The sequence below is a fragment of the Protobothrops mucrosquamatus genome, unplaced genomic scaffold (genome assembly GCF_001527695.2).
Source record: "Protobothrops mucrosquamatus isolate PMUCROS unplaced genomic scaffold, P.Mucros_1.0 scaffold76, whole genome shotgun sequence".
In the NCBI taxonomy this organism is placed as follows: Eukaryota; Metazoa; Chordata; class Lepidosauria; order Squamata; family Viperidae; genus Protobothrops; species Protobothrops mucrosquamatus.
Genome location: NW_015386453.1, coordinates 1,216,651 through 1,237,931, shown reverse-complemented (window position 1 = coordinate 1,237,931; position 21,281 = coordinate 1,216,651). Strand labels below are relative to the sequence as shown.

The window sequence follows — 21,281 nt, the reverse complement described above, 5'->3', positions numbered from 1 at the left end:
AGCAGCGGCACGAGGACGTGACCCCCGAGGAGAGGCCTGAGCCCCCGGGCAGCCGCAGCACCGTGGCCGGCCACCAGCTCCGCGCGCCGGTCAAGAAAAGTAAGCCGCCTCCGGTGGGTCGAAGGACCTAGAGATGAGCCCTCCAGTCTCATGAAAACTTTGGAGGGTTTTTTTTTTTTGAAGGCCCTCTTTTGCTTTAGATTCCCCTGCCTTTACGTCTCTAGCCTGATTCAAAAGCCCTTGTTTTCTGGAAGCCGGCGGGCAGAATGTGTCTCTCCAGTGCGAACAAGAGAGCCGGGAGGTGGTGAAGAAAGGCGCCATCTTCCTCCTTCGCCAATCTAACTGTCGCGCCAAAGCGGGCCTACTGTTGTTGGATGGCTTAGCTAACGATTATTAAACCCAGATTGACGACCACCTACACATACATACACCTTGTATGAATTACTATAAAACTGACATGTTGAGCATACTCACCCTTTCAGCCATGGCCTTTTGTGCCAGTCCTTGAACAACCAGCTGCTAGAATGTACTATAACCAATACAAAATGGCCAAGTGTGGGAGGGCCGCTGGACAAGTGTGGGAGGGCCGCATTTAAATAGAGCAGGGAGGGCTCTTAGCGGGCCGGATTAAACCGGCCCGCGGGCCGGACTTTGGACATGCCTGCTTTAAAATGTTTCATGGTAGAGGTCAGGTTAACTGAGGAACTGCCTTGCCTCAATGGGATCAGCCCATCCCACGTGATCAGGCAGAAGGAGCATTGTGCAATCTCTGTTGGTCAGAGTTTCAGCTCCAATGTGTGGAAGAAGAGCCTTTTCTGCTGTGGTGGCCCCCATTTTTGGAAATATCTCCCTATCTAAGGTGAGGCCTGACCCCCCTGTTGGTGTCCTAGAAGGTTTTGAAACCTGGCTCTGCCAATTAGCCTGAGGTCTTGATGGGGATGCTCATCACTGGAGGTGGTTGGTGGATTGATGGGGAAGACACTGCCACCAGACTGATTTTGCTTTTCTGCCTCTTGCCTTTGTATTTAATATCTTTAACATTATTAATATTTTTTGTATTTGATTATTTTGTCGCTTTTCAGAGGGAGATGGGAAGCATACAAATTTAATAAAGAAACAAATATGCCATGGATACTCACCATGACTGGAGAAGCTACTTTAACTGTGGTGGGTAATGTGGTGGTGCCTGGGGACACTGCGACAGTCTTAACTATGGTAGTACCAGCAGGCATGCTTAACATAGTGGGGGCTGAGGACGGTGGAATTTTCTGAGTGGCTGCAGCAGCAGCTGCCAGAGCTGCCATGCCACTCATCTGGGAGCTGCTACCAATCACCTAAGAGTAAGAAAAAAAAGTCAGTGAATTAACACCACCAGGATTCCATGCAAATAACTATGGCAATGTATTAATGACACAGACAGACACGATGAGATGTGATGAATCACTTCCTCCAGCACAGGTCCCCGTCATTCCTGCCTTCACTTACCGTCCCTTGAGTGCTCTGTGTGGGTACCACCATGCGTACCCCAGCTGGCAAAGAAGTCACTGTCATTGGGCCTTTCCCAGCTTGTCCCGCTGACCGTACTGTTACCAGTGGTGCTCCTGTGGTAGCTTGTGGGCCAGTGACCTTCAGCACAGCTGGAACAGCTGCAGAAAGAAAATAAGCACAGCTTAAGATGAAACTTTAGACTACATACAAATAAGGGTTGTCTGTACCAAAATGTTTCAGAAGTACTGCGGGCTTCATATAAACAGAACATTTATTAATGATTCAAGTAGTCTGTCTTTTTTCCAGCCTTCCAGAATCACATTATGACTTGACAGAGAAGCCTCAAAATGGCAAATGATGTCTAAAGCAACACTTCTAAGTTAATTTTGATGCATGGGTATCCCAAATATAGATCTCTACTTATTCCAATTAGGACATTCCAAAAATGCTATCCTAGCAAAATGCAGTTAATTTGGAAACTACGTTTTTTATTGACCCCACACCCTTGGCAGGACGGAACATCAGAGGTAAGCAAAATGTTCCAAATTCTAAACAGTTATTCAAATAGTAGTACCTCTACAAGCATGAACACTTCCGGAATTGCTCAAACATCCCATTTTAAGTTTAAAATCTTTCCCCTTTGAAACAATTTGCACATTACACAAGGATAGCTCATCTCTTTCCTCTTACGGAAAAATGTGAAAAGCACTCAGCTGTGGCTTTAAATTTTTGGAACACATAAGTAGAAAAATAAAGGATTATGAGAGTATCTGTTAAAACATGAACCTGAACGTACACTGTGTTCAGTGGAGTTCAACTCCATTCTATTTACTTTGTTCCCTACAAAAAGGAAATCAATTCTTTTTAGATAATTCTCAAGAAAAAGAATTTCAGAACTTTCGCATTAAGGAAAAGACACTTTCCGCCCTTTTGGAGAACTGAGGGGTGGTGCTCTTATTAAGCAGGACTTCAAGGGCTGTACAAAGTTAGCCAGCTTTTGAAAGGAGAAAATTTTGACTGGAAAATTAAAAAAAAACTTCCTCCTTACTTTGTGGACGAGGAGTAGCAACAGCAGCTGCTACAGGAGGCACCGGCATTGGGCTGGTAGGCACGGTAGGAAGCACCTGGATGGTTGTTGTGGTTGGTGGGGCAGGAGTAGAAGCGGCCGCGGCAGCGGCAGCAGCAGCAGCAGTGGCTGCAGCGACAGCTGTGGTCTGTGGCAGCAAGGTGATACCCATTTGTGCCAGAGGCTGCACGGCAGAGACAGGTGCAGCAGCAGCAGGAGCAGGGCTCTTGGGGGGATTGACAGGCACTGAGGGCACAGGATTAGCAGCTGGCGAGGAGGCAGCTGGGATGTCGTATTTCTGCAGCTGGAGTAAGTAAGTATCTGCAGTTGGGACAGAACCCCAGCTCACTTCCAAGGAGTTGGTGTTGGCACGAACCAGCTGAACCCGTGAAGGGGGTGGAGGTTTCTCTGTGGGTAAGAGAGAACAAGAAGGGAAATGGTATTAGGAAGTTTGCCCCACTGTTACCTGTCGCGAGAGCACAAACTCACACATTCCCAAGAAAATATGTTTTCCGTACCATTTTAAATACACACTTGAAAGGATACCTTCCCCCCCCCCGAAGGTAGTGTCACACAATACAGCACCAAAACATTGCTGTTTCCTCCCCATTGTTCTTTAAACTTCTTTTGATAGGGTGATAAAGTAACATTTGAGGTTCTAACTGCCCATCACCTTATTTTTTACAAAATGCTTTTGGCAAAACATTTTTTAAAACTAGGAAAAATAACTTTTCCTTCTGCTTTCTAAGACATTTGAGACAGGGAAGTCTGCTGTTATATTGTTTCATAGACAAAATCACAACATGAAAAAAGGGATACTTATGGAATCTTCTACAACATTATCAAAATATTTAATTTAAAAGTTACTTATGGAAAACATGACATAAAACGCATACACTCTAAACTAGGGTCTAGTTTAGTTCTAATGTTGGGGCCTGTTTTAATTTAATCCCGTGCTTATCCTTGTGGGATGAGAACAATCAATGTGACACTGGTATTAGCCATAGTGCACTTAATCAGTGAGAGGCTATAGATCCAAACGTTTTGGAGACTTGACTTATAGCAACATGATTCTCTTTAAAAGATAGCAGAAAATGCATCCAGAGCAATGCACTATACTCAGTTCTCATCAGAAATTCCAATATGACAGCAACATCCATATGTTCAAAAAAAATCACAAATACAGGCCTTCCTGAAATGTGTACTTCAGGAAGTAATTGGAGAAGCAAAATGTTCCACTGTTCTACCATATTTAAAACCTTCCCTATATAGAGAACCAGTTTGTTCAAATATTGGCACTGTTCATGTTCCTATGGCAGATAATGACTCTTAATAGCTTAAATAATTTCTAATTAAGAAATTAGTCCGTTTGTGTAGTAATTAAGGTGCTGGTCTAGAAACCAGGAGACTGTGAATTCTAATCTCACTTTAGGCATGAAAGCTGGCTGGGTGACTGTGAGGCAGTTACTCTATCTTAGCCCAACGTACCTCAAAGGGTTGTTGTTGTGGGGAAAATAGGAGGAAGGAGTATTAGGTATGTTCACTGCCTTGAGTTACTATAAAGCAATAAAGGCAGGATAAAAAAATCTAATAGATAAAATTAGGAGAATCCAAACAAATAGCATGAGCCTATCATGAGACTTAACAGATTACATCAGCATAGAAGCCTGAGTAATATATAAGTAGATAGCATCCCCACTGCAGTACTTCTACCTATTCTTCTTACCAGTCTCAAGATACCAGAGATCCTTGCAGCAAACCTGGTTGTTCCAGGCTTTACGGTAGCCATCACGGCCACTCCAGATGTACAAGCGGGTATTAATGGCTACAGCACAATGCCCTGCACGTGCCCGTGGAGTATTCTCTTCCAGTGTGTCCATCAGAATGGGCTCCCAAGCCATGGAGTCTGCATTGATAGATACATGCACAAAAGGTCAGGCTTGTTAATAGAATACCAAGCAAGTAAGGTTAAAAGAGGCACGTCCTTTACATCCTCACCTACCTAGGTTGAGGCAGGCCAGAGTATTTGTGCATTTCCATTCCTTTTCATGCGTAGCCACTTTGACATCATCCATAACAAGGGGCACCCAGCCACCAAATACATACATTCTGCCAAAGAAAGAAAGAACAAAAATTAAAAATTGGGTGAGAAATCAGTCTGGAAAATGTCAGGAATGGAACTTACTTGTTCCCAATGGTTGTGGCTGAATGCAGACTGCGAGGGAGTGGTGCAACCCCTCTCAGGTTGGGCTTGTTCCACGTTAGAGAATCTAGAGGAAGAAAATATACCAGAAGTCATTGTTTCCAAAAGGTCTTGCCTCTCAGTCTTCCAAGACACAGTACACATATATACTGGCTAGCGCAGAAATAGAACCAAAATTGTTGTATCTTAGGACCTGCTCTACCTAAAAGCCTGTTTAAAATCTGTCCCCACTCAATTTAGTTGCTTTTACCGATATCTAGTGTCCAGAGATCACCAAGACGACAACCACTCATGCCTCCGTATATGACCAGTTTGGATTTTTTGTTGTCTTTTTCTGTGTAGACAACAGCAGTATGGGATTCTCGTGGTGGAGGTAATACACCATAGGTGATGGGAATGTCCCAGGACCCCACACCAGATCCTGGCCGCAGCTCCAAGATATAGAGGTCATTTAGGTACCTGTAAAAAAGAAAAAAGAGAGAACATGTATAAAGCCAGGTGAGAAATTGTAGCTCTCTTGTTTTTTGCTGTTTGTTTTTGATACCACTTGAGATATTTTCCTAAAAACTGGAGAAAAAGTAAAACAAAAGGAACATAGTTCATTACAACATTACACAAAACCAGTTTCTTCTGATCTAAACTGGCAAAAAGTGATTGTACCTGGACTGCAGAAGCACATAATAGCAATGTACCTGGGAATGTTATTCTTAGGATCTTCACTGTCATTGGCCAGTCCACCAAAAAGGTAACATTTGTTGCCCACCAACGAGAAGCTATGGCCAAGGCGTGGACATGGTGTGGACCCATTTTTGGGCGTCTTGGCCTTGAGTCTCTTCCATTCCCAACGGCTGGCCTAGAATAATAAAGGATCAAATTATTATTAATCTAAGCAAGCAATGCAAATTAAGGGAAAGAACTAAGTTGGCAAGCACTCACCTGCAGTTCATACAGATCATTGCTGTACTTGCCATATTCAACCATTCCACCAAATACTAGGAGACGAGTCCCATCACAAACAAAACCATATGCAGCACAACCTGGTGGAATGTCTCCACGCACAGCTGGGATAAACCACTGGTTTGTAGCTGGAAAAAAAAGAAAGCAATATGAAGAAAGGACAGCTTACATCCAAATACAATAGAGCTTCATGTGACAACGTTCTTGAAGCAACTCAGGGCTGGACAGTTAGGATTTCACTCTTTCTTAACTGATAACTTTATCAAATAAAGAACCTCTATAAAAATTGGAACTACACACTCACTTCAGAAGTTATTTTTTGTGGTGAAAATGAGATTGCCATCATTGCAATAATATTCTTATTTGGTCTCTCAACTAACAATTCTGCTTTACGCTGGATGCTTCAAAAAAAAAAAAAAGGCAGTCTTTCCGGATAGCTATAATCTAAATTGAGGGAGCATAAAATAAAGGAAGCAGCCTGCGATATTAAAGGATGTCAGAGAAAAGAAAACCTTCCTTCCTGCTCTGGGACAATGTTCTGGATGAATGCAGCAGATAGCAGTAAGAGGCATGGGCACTGAACTGTTTACAATGAGCAGGCAAAGGAAGCAACCTATCAGGATGGTGAGAGATGAGACAGCTGCCAATCAGGAAGCTGAGATCCACCCACTTCTATCCAGCTCTAGTTTCATAGAAAGAGGACTCCCAACCATAGGATATCTAGATGCTGTGGCTGACACTAAAAGTGGGGGAGGGAGGCATACTCCCTTCTGCATGCGCTTGCCAGCCAACATACTGCTTCATTCCACATATTTATTCTTGGACTTAACTAGTTAAGAGTCCCTTCTCTTTAGTCAGCATTGCACTGGCATTTACTGAGATTTTGACAGGCCTCCCAATCTAGCACTTCTATCTCAAACTTCTTTTTTTGGCAAGTACTTGGTTTGTTTGTTAGTTACCTAAAATATACTTTTATATTGTTTGACTCAAGGCAGTATTTGCAGTAAAATAGCATTGGAATGAAAGCACTAAAGATGCAAAAAGCAGAAAGCAAAAGAACAAAATCTATACTGTATATTGAAATCAAGAATGCAGCTTCTAAGAGGGAAACTTTTATTCATGAAAGAAAAGGAAATGCTAATTTCAAACAAAAATTAAAAATTATCTGAATACTTTCGCTAGAGAGGATTTTTCTGCTTTGACTTTCTTAAACTTTTTGTTTGAATATTTTTCAGAATATACAATATGGCTGAATTTTTATTATGCCTTTGCTCACTTATGTCTATTTTAAAAATTCCATACTTTTAAAATATGATTAAATCTCAATGTCATATGAGGGTTAATGAGATCATTAACAATGTGAAAACCTGAATTCTTCCATTTAATTGTCAAAGCTAGTATCTTCACTTGTAGTTATCCTCTGTAACCTTACACTGGCAAGGCTACTTTTACCATTTCCGCTACTGGCAGGGTATATGTCTTAACCTTACTGTGGCATGTTACAGAGACTGAAAGCCAGAATGAGACTGTAAACCAAGTCCTGCCTTTACCAACCAACCCTTTCTTTAGAAAAAACTGTGCTACCTCTACTGTTGACCTGTGGTCTCCTGGAATGTATCCAAAACAGTCTAAATAAGGAGCATCAATCTTGAGTCCATCTATCTAGACTTCCCCTACTCAATTTGTAAAGCCTCAATTTTACAAGCCTTTAATTAAAAATATAAAGGCTAGGGGTGGCATATATCTGAAAGGGTAGAACATAATTTTTCCAATTGGCATTAGAAACAATTAAACCCAGGATGCTGAACTATTTTAGGCAATTTCAAACCAGAATTGAGACTACAGGAGGTGAATAGTTTGGTACTCACGATAAGGTACTCAAGATCAATTGACCCCTCTCGATTACCTACAAGGTGAAATATTGCAGCATTTGCTCCCTACCACTATTGTCAACCCAGTTCAATTGTATTCTTATGCATCCAAGCCAAGGGGGAAAAACAGGCAACGGAAGAGTTAAAAGCTGTAGCATTCGAAAGTTAAATTTTACGCGCCAAGTCTTTGGGGAAGAACAGCTCCTTAGAGTACTGCCCCGCCATCTCATCACATGAGTGCATTTGAGAGTCCATGAGGGAAAATAGTGTATTAACACTAGAAGAGATAAAATTACAATGCCAAGCAAAGTTACATGGCTATTCACAAAGCACCAGGCTAATACAAAAGCGCAAGAACTTTGTGTCCTTAAAGCACCCTGTGCTATGTTCAAAACGGCTTCATGATGGATAGTTCTCTAGATTTTTTTTTTTTGCTTTCAATCAAGTTGGCAGAGATCTTTTTCCTTTTGCCAACTATTCATTCCTCCACCTCCCACACTGTTGTGGGACTGATAATTTGAACTATGGTTTTGACAAAATAATCCTGAGGTACGCTACTACTAGACTGATGGACATTCCACAAAAAAATTGCTTTTATGTCCCTTTTGCAAAAATAAAATCCTACACAAGCCAAGCACAAGCATGTAAATTGGAAAAAGTCTCCAATGTGAAGGTGCTATAATTCCATCTAATGGAAGCCGCTCCAAGGCAGTTATCACATTGAAAAGGCTGAAGAAAATTCAAGATAAATTTGACTTTACCATTGTTTCATCTTTATAGTTCTCTCCTCTTATGCTTCCATATACCAATCACTTTGATAAAATGAAAGCAATTAAATAAATAAATGTAATGGGTCTTATAGAAACTTGCTAATATACAACTGTAGTTGCAGATACTTTTTTTCTATACAAGAGATATTGGAGATCTTATGTTCATGGAGAACTAAATCACCAATTATAGACAATCTTTTGCCCAATGGACACAAATGGGGTAATGACCTAATCCTACGAATACCCTAAATACTGTTGCCCATTCAGCCCCCCCCCCTTACCTGTATTATAGACATGCAACTCATCCACGATGCCCTCATTGCCCCCTCCGAAGACCACAATCAGCTCTTTGATTGCCACAGCTCTGTGTCCATGTCGGGGCCGAGGCACAGGGCCTGACCATCCAATCACACGCTTCCAGCGGGGCTGCAGCAGCCCTGCAGTGGCCCCACCACCTGTTGGGGAGCCCCCACTAGGGACAACAGGAGAGGCCATAGAAAGCACCTCCTAACTCTCAATAAGTATCCTTTCTAGCAATCAGTCCTCTAAAACAGCAGCGTGTAAGGGCTCCCTTATCAGTTCTGCTTTCCCAGCGGTGGCTCAAAAAAAGATCCCCCTAAGCCACATGCACTCTACCTCTTTTGAGGTAAGACTGTTCGTGGAAGCAACACCAGCTTTACTTTTTTGAGAGGACAGAGCAAAGCAGTCCTCCCCAGTGAGGCAAGACGCCCACAATTATTCTAACTACTAAGACACCCCCTCACCGCGGGCACCGGGTCACAGTCACCTCCTTTGCTGCAAACAAACTAATTCGGAGTAGTTGTGAAAAAGAAAAGTAAAAAAAAAAAAAATTAAAATCCTACCCACCCACCCCCACAAAAACTCTTGGCGGGACAAGTAGCTGCCCTTTTTATTTCGTGAGGCAGTCACAGCTTAGAGGCATACCCCGTTGCTGAAAAACTCCTAAGGCTCCCTTTCCGACAATGAGTTTCGATGACCGTATTTCTCCCCCCACGACCGGAATACATAAATCTCTATGGAGCAGACACCCTCCCTTGCAATAAGAGGGGGGGCTGATACAAAATTACCCCAATTGCCTCCTGCCTTTTCAAAACCAATACCAATTCCCCCTGCGAGGGAATTACCCCGCGTGGGGCAGTTACTCCTCCCCCCTCGTAACAGGGCCCCTCTGCCGCCCCCCTCCGGCCCCCGCTCAGAGCCCGGCCCTGGGAGCCGCCATCTTGTGTTGCCCGGACGGAAAATGGCGGCCTCAGAGAGGGAGAAGCCGCCTCCCCCTCGTCCCCCCACCCGGCGCGTCTTCCCCGCTGGTCCTGCCTACTCCCCAGCCCGGAGTTCTAAGCCAGGGCGCTCTCCCTCCGGCTTCCAAGCGTAACGGGCAGCTCGATCCAGCCCCGCTGTACGGCACCGATGGGCAAGCTGCGGGCTCTAGGCGCCTTCACGCCGCCCTGGGAGCCGCCATCTTGCGCCTGTGAGGAGTCTCTCTTCCTCGGCAGCGCCTGAAGGCGGAGCCAAAATGAGGCCTCTGTACGGAACCCCTCCCACTAGGGCGCCGCCATTTTCGGTGGGCAGGGCTGCTTGGGCATCGCCATGTTGGGGGACCGCCAAGTCCCCCTCTTTCTTTTGTGGTGAGCGGTGGAGGGGAAATTCTGGACCGGCTTCACCGCACTTTTTCTTATTATTATTATTCGAAGCTCAAAACGATTGTCGGCGTTTTTCCCGGCTGTAAGCTATAAAAACTCTCCGAATGTTATGTGTGTGTTGCCATTTTGAATACAAAACTCCGCCCTCTCGCATTTTAAAAAAATCTGCTCCTCCAATAATCGGCTTCACCACTAGTACCGGCCACGACTGCTTTGGGGAGGTGCGATAGGCCTCCACCTCTCAGCAAGTGCTTCACTGCATAGCAACGCTTATGGGCGCCGCCATCTTTGGAGATAAAAATTGACGCTGCGTTCGTTTCGTGGATGCACGTGAATAATATTTATTGGATGTTCGCGTGTCATCCAGCGGTTAGGAGAGCACCCATGACCTACTCATCTTCAGAAATGCACCTGAATCTATTTCTCGCAAAAACTGTCTTGATTTCTATAAATATTTTTGGTCCTGAATCTTATCCCGAATTTCAAGGAATTAAATAACACGATTCGGAATTCAGGCAGGCTTATATAATACTGGGAATGATGTTAAAATTCAGGTTTCATGCTTTCCTGGAAGCTGCCATTTTGGATCCACCCCTTTGCTATCACTATCCCAAAATAATAAAAAAAAAACCAACCCACAAATATCCCATTAAGTTCCCGGATGTGTTTCCCTCCCTTTCGAGCATTAAAATGGCGTCTTTCTCCAATGCCCGTATGTTGCCGCCCTGTGTTATGTGAGATTCAAGATGGCGATTCTCCTATTCCGGATGGTGCGGATATATACACATTCAAGATGGCTGCCTCAGAAATACCCGGATGGGCCGAACCCTCGGCAAAAACGGCTTCGTTAAAGTCAAGAAACTTCCGTGTATTTTCTTCCTGATGTATTTTCCCGATTAAACCAGGTTTATTAAATCATCGGATAACAGAAATGTACAATCGCTTCTCCTACGCGAATTGCTATACAGCCCCAAAATGGCGCTAGTTGAAATCTCTAGCGGGTGGCGTGACTGAAAAAGAAACCAAGATGGTGCTAACGGGCTCAATTACCCGGATGTTGAAGACAGGAACTAACATGACGCACTACGAATAAAGAACAAGCGGGCTGTCGCGTGACGCCGCTTTTTTCAGCATGACCAAAGCCGTTGATCGAAGGAGCAGCGCGGACTGGTCTACTCAAGTTGGCGATTCAGAAGTTCAGTTACTAAAACGCGGATCCGTAGGAGACTTATTTAATTATCGCTTTCGAATTTCTCTTGAATGGAGAAAGATGCCATTTTTAGAATATATAGACTTTGAAATAGTAACACGATCTTAGAAACTACTCTAACAGTTTTTCCTCTGGGACTCGCCGGTCTCAATTGCGCAGGCGCAGAAACCTCTCCCGGATAGGCCCTTCCCGGCTGCATCTGCGAAGACCCGGATGCTTTGGGTCTGGTCGTCAGCGATAAGAAAGCGGTCTTTCTTTGCCCGTGTTGCTTGCTTCCTGATTTGCAATTGTCTTTGGCCCTGGACACGTTGGCCTAACAATAAACCCCCGTGAATCCCGAAGGATTCATTTTGGAGCCTACTTGCAGAGGATTACGTTGCGTTGAAACCAGTTAAACTTGCCCAATAAGCAATCACCCTAGTTCTCTGCATGGTTACTGGGAAGTAAGTTCAGTAGGGCTTTTGTCTAAGTCGGTCAATTCAGAGTTGCAAGCTTTACATATTGATAATAATTATATAGTACTGTAGGATTTTGGCGTGGAGCAGTAGTTTAGAGGTACTGCTGCCTTTGTAGAATACATCGAGGAAAAGTAACTGCCTGTATTTTGAGGTCTCCTGTTTTATTTTTTACTATTTCTCATCATTCAGCATTTAGATTCCCAAAGGTAGAGGCTTTTTCGGTTATATATCCCCAACTTGTTTTCCTGTTCGTTGTATCGATAATAAATTAACAGCAGATCTATGCTTTTTTTAAAGTATAAGTTAAATTCTTGACTAGGACTGGGAATATAGTGCGAAGGAAGAAGATAGTGTGAAGTCTTTAAAATTAAAAATAAGTGATTTATGTAAACAAGTAAAGCAAGATCATGAAGTTCTGCTAATATTTTCTTGTTGAAGGTATAAGTATTAAATTAATATATACTTATGATCAGAAGGTACAATACCTGGAGCGAAATAGGGACCCATATCTCATGAGTTCAAAATAAATAATTATTTTGTTGTAAATTGAATTTCTTCTATAATAAGACTTTTTGTGTTCTTTTTTGTATTTAATTTGCACTTTCTCTTTTTCTTCATCCATGGAGTATCTTTCTTAGTACATATTACTGAAGTTCTCTTGTTTGTTTGTTGTTGTTTTTTTGTAATCTTCATTGGGCAAGTTTTTTAACCAGTGTACCTCAAATTGGCTAACTTACAAAATGCATCCAAAATCTGGGACTCTTGACTCTTGTGCTACTGAAATTTGGCAAAATTTTGCTGCTTCAATGCTTCTGTGTGGCCACGCTGCTGTGGTCAGCTGCAGTCACATAATTGTCCAAAACGAAAGATCAACACTAAGATTCAGAATGTAACTTATACTTTAAAAATAATTTTAAACAACAGGAAAAGCAAATGGGAACAAGGAGTGGGCAAAATTATAAAGATTTCAAAGTTGATTCATTTCAATCCCACCATCATGTTTGTCACATTTTTTTCTCTTTATGTGTCTGTTTTCTTGCTTTATTCCTGCACTAATATTTTATCATGTTTTATGCTTATGCACAGTATATACTGTCCAAATAAAATCCTAATGCCACCACAATAATTTCTCAGATAGTTTGCCTTTCCGTGTTTCTCCATATTGAAATATTTGTTTTTCCCCTTTTAAATATTAGGCAACAATTTTGGGTTTCCTCCCCAGATTGAAAGGCACCCATCTTGAGGTATGGATGACTGCTAAATATGCGATATCTAGCATAAAAGGTGTAGGAAGAAACTATTGCAGATTGCTGTAGGCACTCATCCATTACTTTAGGCTGAATACATTGCTGTTTTCACATCAAGTTATGCTATGTGTCATTACTTTTACACGAGTTGTATTGGTTACCCATTTCGTATAGGAAAAATGCCACAGAATATAATGGATATTTGGTTCCATGTACAGTTCACAGTGTTAGTTATCGCCTAGAGACCACTTCATGCCAATCTGAGGGATTATCTCCAGTTGTTTCTGCCCACCTGGAATGCTCAGGCAGGGTAGATGTGCTCCAGGTCTCTTCAATTAAATGCTTATTAAATGCTTGCAGGATTATGAAAATGTCCTTCTCTGTCACTGTCTTTGACTTGGGGAAAAGCATTTTCTGGAGATGTTTGTTGTTTTCACTCCAGATTTCTCTCCTAGTCTGGGTGGCATATAAATGTAATCAATCAACAGTATTCCGGAAGTCCCTTAAGACTTGGCTGTGCTTCTTGGCCTGGGGTTAGGGTGCTTGTGTTTTAATTATATATATTTGATATTTTGTAAATCCCCCAGAGTATTTTAATTGGGTGGCCATAGTGCTCTAGCTGCACAGAAATTTTGTTGAGATTTTTTTATGGACATGTGATATATTTTAATGAAAACAGGAACAAATATAATTTTCTTCTTCAACCGAAATATCTTGGGCTTGACCCCTGATATATTGCAGAAGAAAATAGTTATATTTTTAAAAGATACACACTCATGATGCCACTGCAAAAGGTTACGTGTATATATAAATAGTTTATTAGGTATGAAATAATTGTACTTTTGCCTTGTGCTGTGCCAAATTTCATTATAGTTCTGTCACATCACTTTCTGTCCAAGTGGGTACTTTACCTGAGGACATTTTGAGATTAATTTCCCTGCACTAGGCTTTATTTCCTCAACCAGAGCATTTTTTAAAAATATTTATATCCCATGAGCAACAAGATTTTACAAAGCTGTCAACAGATCTGCTTTGCAAAACATGAATCTACTGAAGGTAATTTAATGTGCAGTTTAGCATTAATGGGACAATAATTGTGATTGTTTTTTTCTTAAGTATAGGAGTCAGATATTGAAGTATTAAAATAAATGGCAACCATTCATTGTTTGACACTTTAGGCTAGAAAAAGTCATGAATAGAAATTAAAACATTAAGGTTACAGTCCTGTAAATTAGGTCTGAAATCACAGATTATATTGGTAGGGGAAAGACAAGACAAAGCACCAATTGACCTTAGAAAGGTTAAAAGGAGGTCTGGAAGTTCTAATGGTAATTAAAGGAGCCTGGGTAGGCTGTGGCAAATCAACTCCAGGCTGTCTTGAATGAAGCTGATTTTCCAGATCCCTTTCAGTTTCAGACCTAGCTATGGAACTGGAACTGCCTTAGTTGCCTTGTGGGGTGACCTGCACTGGAAAAAAGACAGGAAGTGTAATACAGTTGGCGTTTTGAACCAGTGCTAACGGATAGAATAAAGGTCAGTAAACAGATATGGTCTAGACAAGATGGATATGCTATTTATGGGTGATGCATCTGTCCAGCTCTGCCTTTCCTGGGGGTCTGAACTTGCCCTAAAGAAGCAGATTCACAATTTGGGGATGCTCCTAGATCTATCCCTGTGACTTGAGGCCTTCATATCATGGAGTGCCTTTTATCAGCTTTGATTGATTTATTAACTGTGATCTTATTGGACAGAAAGAGCTTTGTAACAGTAATTCAAAGCCTGGTAATTTCCTAGTTGGATTATTGAATATGTTGTACATAGGCTGCCTCTGAAAATGATCTGCAAACTTCATTTAGTTCAAAATAAAACAGTTACCAATAGAGGAGAATATTTGTAGCTCACAGTTGAAATGAGTCCTTGATGCTCTCTGAGCTTGGTTCAAACTCATAAAGTAGCTAGACTGCTTAGTGGGATTGGCTGATGGGAATTTAGTGATGCTAGTTCTTTGTGATTTACATTGATTGCCAATCCATAGCCAGGTTTTTAGGGCCTTACAAAAATCTGTTGGAGCCAGGGCCTTTTTTTCTCTTAGAACGCCCAGAACGGAGTTCCGGCACCTTTTTTGGATGGAACCTTGTAGGGTAGGCAAGGCAGGTTGTATGACGTGTGTGAGTGCACCTTTTTTTTTTTTTTAAAGCACTGGTTGGAGCCATTCTAATCTCAAAAGGCATGATGTTCCATAAAGCAGGGGCCACTGTAGAAAAAGTCCATCTTCTAGTCCCCGCCAGCCAACACTCTTTGGCTGATGGGATCTGGATATTAGTTTTTGAATAATAGCTGTCTAATTTATGTAATGTTTATAGTTTATTTTATGTTTTTATTTAAATTGCATTTTAGTGTGTTTTATTATACATTTCCCAGAGAGATCCAGCTATTGGCTGGTTCATACATAATAAAGAGTGAAAAAATTTAAAATTAAAATATATAACCATTTTTTTGCAAAACACTTTGGAATTCTTTTACTAATTCATTTTTAAATTTAAATTGGCTCCTCAAAGCACTTCAGTCCCCCCCCATTTTTAAATTTCCCATACAAAGGTGCAATATTTATGTAAATACCATATTTGAAATATAAATTTTTGGATTGCAATTTAGAAAATGTATAATATTCATAATCCTAATTATGGATGTTCCTATATATTATGTAGTTGTCCTTAAGGAGACTTTGGTTCCTATAGATACATGCAATACTATGGTTATTTTTCTCACCATTGTAATAAATGTATTGCTTGCTCCCTCTTTTTAGGACCCTTTAAGGATAGTTTGATTGATTGCCACAGAGTGGGTTTGCATAATACACAAGGTTATTATATATTTGCCTAGTTTGTAAATCATGGTGTACATGAAACAAATTACAGTAGCAGGATTCATCTATGTTTCAGTATGGTGTACAAATCTGGGCACTTGGGTAAGTCAGTAAATCATTGTTCATTGATTTATGAGTAAGTGTGTTATGCAAATATGGCGTCAGTATTATTCATTCAAATCAAGGTTCACCTCTTAGAAATCTATGACTTACTCTCTTTTTCCTGTAACCTCTTCTGCTAATTGTATTTTGCATTCTCCCTCCACTCTCAAATGTTTTGAACCTTTGTTCATTCATTCTGTAACTCTTAAGTGTTGTTTCTGTTTATGTGGGGACGGAGAAAGCAGGTTGGTTTTGAAGAGATATTCATGTGTCTCCAAAATTAGAATTGATGGAAAAGAACAGAACATCTTTATTGTGTTCACTGACCAGAATTGTACATACTTTTGTAATAATGTTTGCAGAGCTCAAATGGAAATAAATGAAAACTTCTGATTAAATTAGGAGAAACTAAAATTTAGGAATAAAGTGTAAGAAATAAAGTAGTAAAAATGTACGTAAGTGTTGTAATCACTAAATCATAATATTACTTTACCAAGATAAAGGCAAAACCCAAAATATACTGTGTTATTGTTTTACATTGGAATACACTTTTCTTTTATATCTTGGTAAATAATATAAAATAATATAAAAAATGTCGGAAGAAATGAAATGTAAGGTGAAATTAAATACAGGTGATGAATTTCATGATAACATTAGCAGTACAGGAACACATGACCTGTAGTTTCGACTGGTCCGGAATGGCAGGGACAAAACCTCTCTTTGAAGTGAATTTGTTGATATCTTCCTTTCAATGAGAGGATGAAAATAGTGTTGAAATACGCTGGTGTAAACAAGTTTATTTAGGAGGGACATTGATGTTCATACTCTCAGGAGAAGGGAAGCTCCGAGCATTCTCTCTCTGCAAATCAGTATGTTAATTGCTTTTGGGCAACTTTTTTATCTTTAGGGAAACCCAAATAATTCAGGCCTGTTTTAGTTGGATCATTATTTTATAATTTTGCTTCCAATGTCATTTTCCAAACTGAGTGAAAATGAACTAACAATGTGAAGGCAATCTTGCTGTGATATTTGCCACCTTATTGATAATCAGGGTTCATTCAGCTTTTAGTGGAAAACTTGTTACTAATGTCTCAGCACTTTAAGTGGGTGCTTCTACTTGCTTCTTAGCAGTTCATCCATTCTGCTCTGAATTTCACATAATTTTAAATGAATTATATTTTTGTTATTGATGAATAATATTTTAGACAAAAAATGATATTCTTGCCTATTGATTTCCACCACAAAAAGCCTCCTTCCTCTAAGTCAGGGGTTCCCAATCCCCGGGCCTCAGACCACTACTGGGCTGCGTGCAAGTGGCAGGCAAGTATGCAAAGCTTCATTTGCGCATGTGCGGGATTAGGTTGAGCATGTGAACCCATCCCTTCACCCACCCAACCCCGCCGCTGGTCCGTGCAGCCAAAAAGGTTGGAGACCACTGCTCTAAGTCTTTACCAGTAAGTATATTTTTGGGAACATAGTTAAGGTAACACATAGATTTGCTTTCAGATAAGATAATTAATGCAGTAAAATGTAGGAATGGGGAACTGTGCATGGTGTAATGGTATCGAGCTATGACATAATGAAAAAGCTGGATGCTGTTAGTTGAGCAATATTGAGGTGTCTATTAGTTTCATACAAAGACCAAGAAAATATTCCTGAGCCAGAAATTTCCTGAGTGATGATGCCTCCCCTCTTTAAATAAGCAGTTTGAATGGCTGCAAGCATACAAACATATACTCCTTTCAGCTTAGAGAAAAGGTATACAGTACATGGGCTCAAGATTTCCAGTTAATACTTCTGATCAGGAGGATTTCTACAACCAGATGTTTCCCGAATAAAAATCCCCAGGACCTGAAGATAGTGTTAATTAGGAATAGGGATCTATAAAGCCATTGGTGCATGAACCATTCTTTACACATAGCAACTGAGTTTTAGGTGGTTTGTTTTCTGACCCGAAACATTTGTATTCAGCCCAGATTACCAAAATGGGCTGTTTTGTCCTGAATTATAGATTGAAAACAGAAAAGCAGCAAAAATTGAAGGACATTGGTGGAGGGAGAGGAGGGGGGAGGAGATGCGACAGAGGGGAAAAACATTAGGGAGATCAAAGGGGGCCAGCTGGCCAGCGGGCTATCACCCTGGGGAGGTTGATGTGTGGAGAGAAGTGATGATGTACCCCAGTTTTGCCTTGTATTCTCTGCAGAATCTCCAGGCTCTATGCAGATTTCGTATTGGATGGATCATCTAAAACGGTGATCATTCAGAGAAATGATTCCCCCCCCCTCCCAGTTGAACCAAATATACAATGTACTGTATTTTCTGAGGGGGGTTTTATACTCCCTATTGGAAGCATTTTCCTGATGTCCAGCTAGGTGGCAGTATATAGCTATCCTGGAGTGATCTCAGAAAAATAGGTTTGGATACATCTAGTACTTGGATGAAAGAATCCCAGGGCTACAGCACCTTGCTTTGTGGGACTCAATGGGGTATCTCAAAGGGATAGCAGGGCTCTATGTAAAGTTGGAAGTCAAAACTACAAGGCAGTGGCAAGCAAATTCCATGCTATTAGCAGGAAAACCTCAGGCTTGGTCCATGTGGTCATTAGGAGCCAAGATTGATGCGGAAAAAAATCTTTCCCCCCCATCTAAATAATAAAAAGTTATTACTAAATTAATAAACAACATTGGGTGCAAAAAATCTTGAATGGCATTTGCAAAATCTGTGCATTGACAAAATTTCCATCTGTAAATTACAAAAAGCCACACTGCTTGGATCCTACACCAATTCATTACAAGTTCCTAGGTTCTTGGGAAGAAGAACTTGATGCATATGAAAGCCAACACCAGGTAAAGAACTAGCAGCTGTGATTTCACATTGCTGTGTGTAATAATATTAATTGAACTTTTCCTCCACCTGAATCTCTTCCCAACTCTAAATTACTTCTGAAGTGTCTTTTAAATAATGCTGTAGATTTATTTCTAAGAGGGTGCAGTAGATGTGTCTGCAAAGTTGATATGTACAAAAGCAACTTGTATGCAAGAAAAACCGGAGAACAGAAAGTTTTGCAGCCTGAGCTTAAAGGGCTCTCTAGGCTTACTATCTAGCACTTCTTGTCTCCATGGTTACAAAACAGAAGATCATGGGAAGGAAATCACCCTACCCCCCCATTTCCCCCACTATGCAGTGATGTCACCAATAGCCAATCCTGCCACTACAGCTGTTTCATAACAGCAAACACTAGAATCTTCTTGGCAGGAGCTGCCAAGAAAACATGCTGGGCCTTTGCTTGAGTAGGCTCATGCTGTTGGCTGTTTGAGCAGGAAAGGGAGGATGAGTGTTTTCAGCAATGGAAAATGTCACCAAGCTTTCTAAGAGGAGAGTTTAACTGAACCCACTCACTTCCTGTGTACATTAGTGGGGAAAGTATCACAGCCCACTCTGGGCAGTAAACTCATTCTGGGAAACTAATCAACTGTGTCATCCATTTCATGCTCTCTTCTTGTTTTTTGTAAGCTATTCTAGGAGGAATGGGACTTGAACGGATGGCCAGACTGGCAAAACGAGTGAATAAATAATGGAAAACAAAGCATTTGTAGCAGTGGCAGGCGTTTGGCAGCGGTGCAGAGAGCAAGGCTCAAGACTTTGAAAAAGACAGCTATGAAGTCAGAAGACGACAAGCCATTCTTGCATGTGACTGGAGGCCTGTTGCTTTGCATACTAGCGGTGGCTTCAGGAATTTTTGATGGCGCTCGCATAGATACTGGCTACGAGCATTATGCTGAACCAACTGTGCCTGGAATGCCAGCTTTCCTAGCTATGCCAGCAAATTGCTTAATCAATTTGGCCTACATACTTCTGGGTTGGTATTGGTGGCCACCAGGTGACAAGAGTAGGCAGACCTACTTTCAAGAGATCTTTGCCCTCATGGCGCTTTTATATGGGCCTACACAATGGGTCCGGCTGTGGACACAACATCACTGGGCAGCTGTGCTAGATCAGTGGTTAACGCTACCAATTTTTGCTTGGGTCATTGTTTGGTGCCTTTTTCTTGAAGATGGGTGGCAACCATATGTTTTTCTAGCCATAGAAGTGACTTCACTGACTAGTTATGTTTTGGCATTGCTTCACCCACAAGGTTTTGAGTTGGCATTGAGTGGACATATAATTGCTGTTTTTTGGAGAGTACTGAAAATGCAAAGACATTTTGGCAATGCCAGTTCCATCTGGATTATAGTTCTGGGGACGATGTGTTGCTTGGGTTTTGTAAGCCTCAAGGTGTGGGATCGGGAACTGGCCCAGTGGGCACTCTTCTCTCGGCTCACTGGTCATTTTTGGTCCAAGATATGCGATGTGTTGCAGTTCCATTGTGCTTTTCTCTTTCTTACCTTAATGAGCAGACATCGACTATGCTCAGTGAAATAATCTATAATTTCAATGAACAATCTTAATCAAAGGAGAAACTTATAACAGTACAAGAACATAATGTGGTTTGAAAGAAAAAGTCTGCTCAAATATGCCAGTTTCTTCAAAAGGCTACTGAAGATAGTTGGTGAATCTACACAGTATCACTCAGTTCATTTCCCGTTGAATATAATGCTGTTTTATAAAACCACATGGGAGAGAGAAAAAAATTGCTGGTTTATACAGTTAGTCTTCAACTTACAACCAATTGTTTAGTGACTGTTTGAAGTTAACAGAACTGAAAAAAGTGATTTACAACCAGTCCTTACACTTAACAACTGTTGCAGCATTGCCATGGTCATGTGATTAGAACTCACGTGCTTGGCAACCCAAATGTATTTATGACAGTTGCAGTGTCCCACGGTCATGTGATCACCTTTTGCGACCTTCCAGCTGGCTTCTGACAAGCAAAATCAATGGGGAAGATGGATTTGCTTAACAACCATGAGATTCCTTTAATAATAAGAATTAATAATAATACAGTTAACAACTGGGGCAAAAAAGATTGTAAAATCATGTACGACTTGCTTAACAATTGCCTTGCTTAGCAACAGAAATTCTGGTCAAATTGTGGTTCAGCCAATTGAAGTTTCTGATGGAACACTAGGAAATGACATTTCCAAGAGGCAGTTATCTGCCTACAGTTTTTACATGGCAGTTCGGTCATGGCTAAACCTGTAGGAGGTTGTTGACAATTCACTACAAACACACTTAAGGTATAGGATCAGAACCTTTGAAGCACAACTTGTTACAGAGTGGCAGATGTTTTTCAGTATCATTTTAAAGGTGGGCTGGAGCAGATGCACACTTTGGAAGTGCCTTGCCATACTTTGTCACTGATGAGTCAAATAGTAATAAGGTAATATATGCATATTTTGCAAAGGAAGATTCAACCCTTGGAATCACTAGGCCCAAGTGGAG

The 21,281-nt window shown here is 41.2% G+C and overlaps 2 protein-coding genes across 2 annotated transcripts in view; one reads left to right on the top strand and one right to left on the bottom strand.

The window, feature by feature from the left end:
* The window catches only part of HCFC1 (host cell factor C1), a 25,925-nt gene extending 16,749 nt beyond the window's left edge, over positions 1 to 9,176 (bottom strand). Inside the window, exons 1-10 of the mRNA XM_029283397.1 lie at positions 8,637 to 9,176; positions 5,694 to 5,842; positions 5,450 to 5,610; positions 5,008 to 5,216; positions 4,740 to 4,824; positions 4,557 to 4,663; positions 4,281 to 4,460; positions 2,537 to 2,962; positions 1,486 to 1,646; positions 1,140 to 1,334 (exon numbers count right to left, since the gene is read on the bottom strand). Of these exons, the coding sequence (XP_029139230.1) occupies positions 1,140 to 1,334; positions 1,486 to 1,646; positions 2,537 to 2,962; positions 4,281 to 4,460; positions 4,557 to 4,663; positions 4,740 to 4,824; positions 5,008 to 5,216; positions 5,450 to 5,610; positions 5,694 to 5,842; positions 8,637 to 8,850 (1,887 nt within the window). The 5' untranslated portion in view covers positions 8,851 to 9,176. The remainder of the gene's footprint in view (positions 1 to 1,139; positions 1,335 to 1,485; positions 1,647 to 2,536; positions 2,963 to 4,280; positions 4,461 to 4,556; positions 4,664 to 4,739; positions 4,825 to 5,007; positions 5,217 to 5,449; positions 5,611 to 5,693; positions 5,843 to 8,636) is intronic.
* A 10,296-nt stretch (positions 9,177 to 19,472) lies between these two features.
* Positions 19,473 to 20,525, top strand: TMEM187 (transmembrane protein 187; the record flags this gene model as incomplete). The annotated part of the gene is made up of 1 exon (XM_029283396.1): positions 19,473 to 20,525. A coding segment is annotated over one exon (849 nt), but the record flags the coding sequence as incomplete, so codon positions are not given.
* Between the last annotated feature and the right edge of the window lie 756 nt (positions 20,526 to 21,281).